The sequence below is a fragment of the Arachis ipaensis genome, chromosome B10 (assembly GCF_000816755.2).
Source record: "Arachis ipaensis cultivar K30076 chromosome B10, Araip1.1, whole genome shotgun sequence".
NCBI classification, from domain to species: Eukaryota; Viridiplantae; Streptophyta; class Magnoliopsida; order Fabales; family Fabaceae; genus Arachis; species Arachis ipaensis.
In genome coordinates this window covers 120655496-120659099 of record NC_029794.2, presented here as the reverse complement: position 1 = coordinate 120659099, position 3604 = coordinate 120655496, and the positions used below count along the sequence as shown (strand labels likewise).

Here is a 3604-nt window from a genome sequence, read left to right as displayed (position 1 = left end):
TCCATCATGGTTTCCAAAGCCGGGGGGTATCCATCTCCATCAAAAGCCTAGGGTGTTTATAGATATCAATCAATATACTTGTTAAAAAAATAAAGATCAACTGCATATCTTACATAATATACTTGTTTATTGTATGAACAAAATCATATAATGAATTTTTCTTAATTTTTCTTTGAATAAGTTTGATAAAGTTTGGCTAAGTTACACATTTTATTTTACTTGATAACTGCAGCAAATAAAATCGGATAACCTAAACTGTCATTGAGCTTCACTTGTGAGGGTTGATACATTAGTTACATTGGATAAAATTATTTTACTTACATTAAAGGTTAATTAGCATGTCCACAATGTGAGAAGTAGTACTATCCAGTTATAGTCTAAATAATACCTCGTTCTTGATCAGGTCAGTTTGCCTCCCACATAGCTATACCTTTCCCTATCCCACATTAACAATGTTATGCTACCCATTCCGTCACATACCATCACCTCAACTTTGAACCTGAATTAAATACGTCAAAACATCAATGACACAAAGTAGAAATCCAAAATAACATCAATAAACTTGAAACAGAAAACATGCATTTTATAAATTTAACATATATGTCACACACACCTAAGTGATGCAGCTCCGTATGTGTGACCACATCTACCACACTCATATTTGTTTCCAATAGGAGTTTCTACTTTCTTTGAACATTTTCGACATGATTTGTAATACCAATCATTCTTGCCAGAGTTAATTGAAACTATTGTATCGACAATCCATATAGGCCTTTCCTGCAAAGAATAGCATGGAAATGTTAATATATAGCAATGAAAATAGACGAAGTAGATTCTTGTATTAATTGTCCTCGTCTGTGTTGAGCTGATGGCTTCTTCTATAGTTTTAACAGCAACATCTCCCTTTTTTAGCTCGTCGTCACTAGATCGCGGGCCATGGGATGAAACTTGACTAATTATGGCCGAGTTTGCCGGTTTTTCAGAAAGCCTCCTTCAAAATTAATAAATACCGACATCACAACCCATACACAGAAAAAAAAAATTTTCTCGCATAATCACTCATTTGGATGTTAACTAACCTATTACGGAAATCTCTAACCTCTTCCAAATCAGGATTAATACGTAACTTAGAATACTCAAAGTGACTCTGCACTGATGTTTTTTCTATAAGAGAATATAGATTATTGTGAGCCACATGTTCTTGAATTGTTAATACCATTAATAGTAAGCAAAACAACAACCCATTTGATGTAAACACATACCATTCCACCTGCTCAGTTTAAAGCATTGAGCTATAACTATCTGAGACTCCACCCTTTCTCCCTCGAGATATGGTAGAATTTGGTCTACCATGTCTCCAAACAACACACACCCAATGCTGTTATTTCTGCATCACAATGTTAGAAGAATAAAAATCTTGTTACTAAGTGCAGTCATAACAAAAGTGAACAAATCAAACTACTATAGAAAACTCTTACTCAAGGTCTTCGATCAAAATAGCCAAACGCTTTGTCTCTCTGCCTTTATTAGTGATCAACTCTCTTGGATCCTCTTTTTAAACCACTTCACCAATGACATCTACACAACATTGAAAGGTACAAAATAAATTAATTTTCTCACATGACACGTTTGTTAGATAAATCCACCACTGGTATCATTTTTTTTTAATTTTGCATTACCTATGAGTATTGAATCATCGATCTTGTCAGCTTGAAGTAGCTCTATAATAGGCTTAAAAGAAAATGCCTCTAAAGAAAAATTGGAATGAAGTTCTGAACAGTGGTCTTTTGTGAAAAATTGATGGTCTATCTATTTGTAGTTATCTTGATTTTCTCTTTTTTATCCACCACTATAAAATTAGACATCACATACATGTTAAACTCCAAAATATTACCTCTCCACTTGATCAATAGTTTTGGGATTGAAGTACGGATCTTACCACCCTAAAAATTTTGAAAACAACATGTCAATAGTAGAAACACTATTAGAAACCAAAAAATAATTAGATATACTATATATCCAACACACTTACTTTAATATCCTGAAGAACCATTTCAATGTCATTAATTTTTTTGTCATTAAACCTGTTTGGAACTTTCCATAAGTACACAATATAAACCTTGAAATTCCATTAAAGTTTTGTTGGATTAACATCCATTAACATATCATATGTGTCTGTCATGTTTATGTAGGTTTGAAACAAAAAAACTCACTATTTTTGAATAGATAACACTCTCAAATAGTTTCAGGGATAATAGTTGAGGATGTGTCTCGCGCAACATTTTATAGGCAAGTTTAAATTTTGAAGAGGATGAGAATATATTTTTATCACGGTAGTCCATTAGAGTCACTCCAAGTCAATTCGCACCAACAATAACAAATGGAAAATTAGATGTTCCTCTTGTTTCTTTCATTGATGCTGTTAACTAAAGTAACTAGAGCTTGTCCCGTATTTTAAATGTTGGACAACATGGCCCCTCCTCAATATAAATATGACAAGATAGTCCTCGAGGGATTACTTTGTCCCACATTTTAATGTTCAGGGACTAGAAAAGGGTTGTGCTTTTTGTGTATCTTTAACAACCTACAAAAGACCAGCTTTATAAAATAGCCACCACTCACATAAACATTACAAAAACAACTTTTTCTAAAGACGCCTACGTGGCAAAACCTAAACCATACATTCTAAAACCACACTTTTCACTACAAAACACTTAAAACCGTAGCTTTTTATAAGAAAAATCGTTACCTAATGGAAAAAAGTAAATTAGAAGATTTAAGAGAAGAAATTATTAAACTATCAAAATTAATAGATCAAAAACTAATGATTTTAACTAATGTTAATTGTAATGACACCGAATTCCTAAAATCAATACAAAATGATTTTTCTCAAAATCTTTATTTTACTATAAGTTTTATTGAATGACTTCAAAAACTTGAAAAAACTTATATTTCACACGGAATTTCTAAAAAATGCTACCATGAAAATGATTCCCCACATCTTTATCATACTTTTAACCCACAATTAAATTCTATAGTAGATATGCTTGAAGAAATTTTAGTATCCATAAAATTTCAAAGAAATAAAGAAAAAGAGGAACCTAATATAAACGAAATCAAACAGATATTAAATAAATACTTTCAGAAAGAGAATCCCAAAGAAGAAAATTTTCAAAATATAATCAACATAGCAGAATTAAAAGTAAAACCACCATTGAAATTATGAATATTGAAGAAAAATTAGAAGTTACAATACTTTTTAAACAATTAAAAATGGCTCAGAAAAATAATATTATGGAACAGGGATTTCAAATAGAAGAAGAATTAGTAAATTCTGAAAATATAGAAAATGAAGAACACATCCTAGATTATTCAAGTAACGAAGAACCAGCAATTCCAATACAAGTAAAAAACGAAGCTGGAACATCTAAGGATAGTCAATCTCAATTTAAATGGGAAACAGGTTTTGATAATTATGCTTTTAAAAAAGGGTTTATAAATAAATATTCAAAATATACAAAAATACCATCAAAATACGTTCCTAAAATCCAGGAAATGGAAGGAGAAAGAATGCTCGATTTAGACTGTAAAAAGAATGAAAAAG

General features: G+C 31.1%; 1 protein-coding gene across 1 annotated transcript in view; it reads right to left on the bottom strand.

Moving 5' to 3' along the window:
- LOC107621143 overlaps positions 400–3604 on the bottom strand; it is a 13403-nt gene continuing 10198 nt past the window's right edge. Inside the window, exons 3-9 of the mRNA XM_021114667.1 lie at positions 2033–2084; positions 1873–1943; positions 1263–1387; positions 1080–1164; positions 892–991; positions 614–777; positions 400–499 (exon numbers count right to left, since the gene is read on the bottom strand). Of these exons, the coding sequence (XP_020970326.1) occupies positions 400–499; positions 614–777; positions 892–991; positions 1080–1164; positions 1263–1387; positions 1873–1943; positions 2033–2084 (697 nt within the window). The remainder of the gene's footprint in view (positions 500–613; positions 778–891; positions 992–1079; positions 1165–1262; positions 1388–1872; positions 1944–2032; positions 2085–3604) is intronic.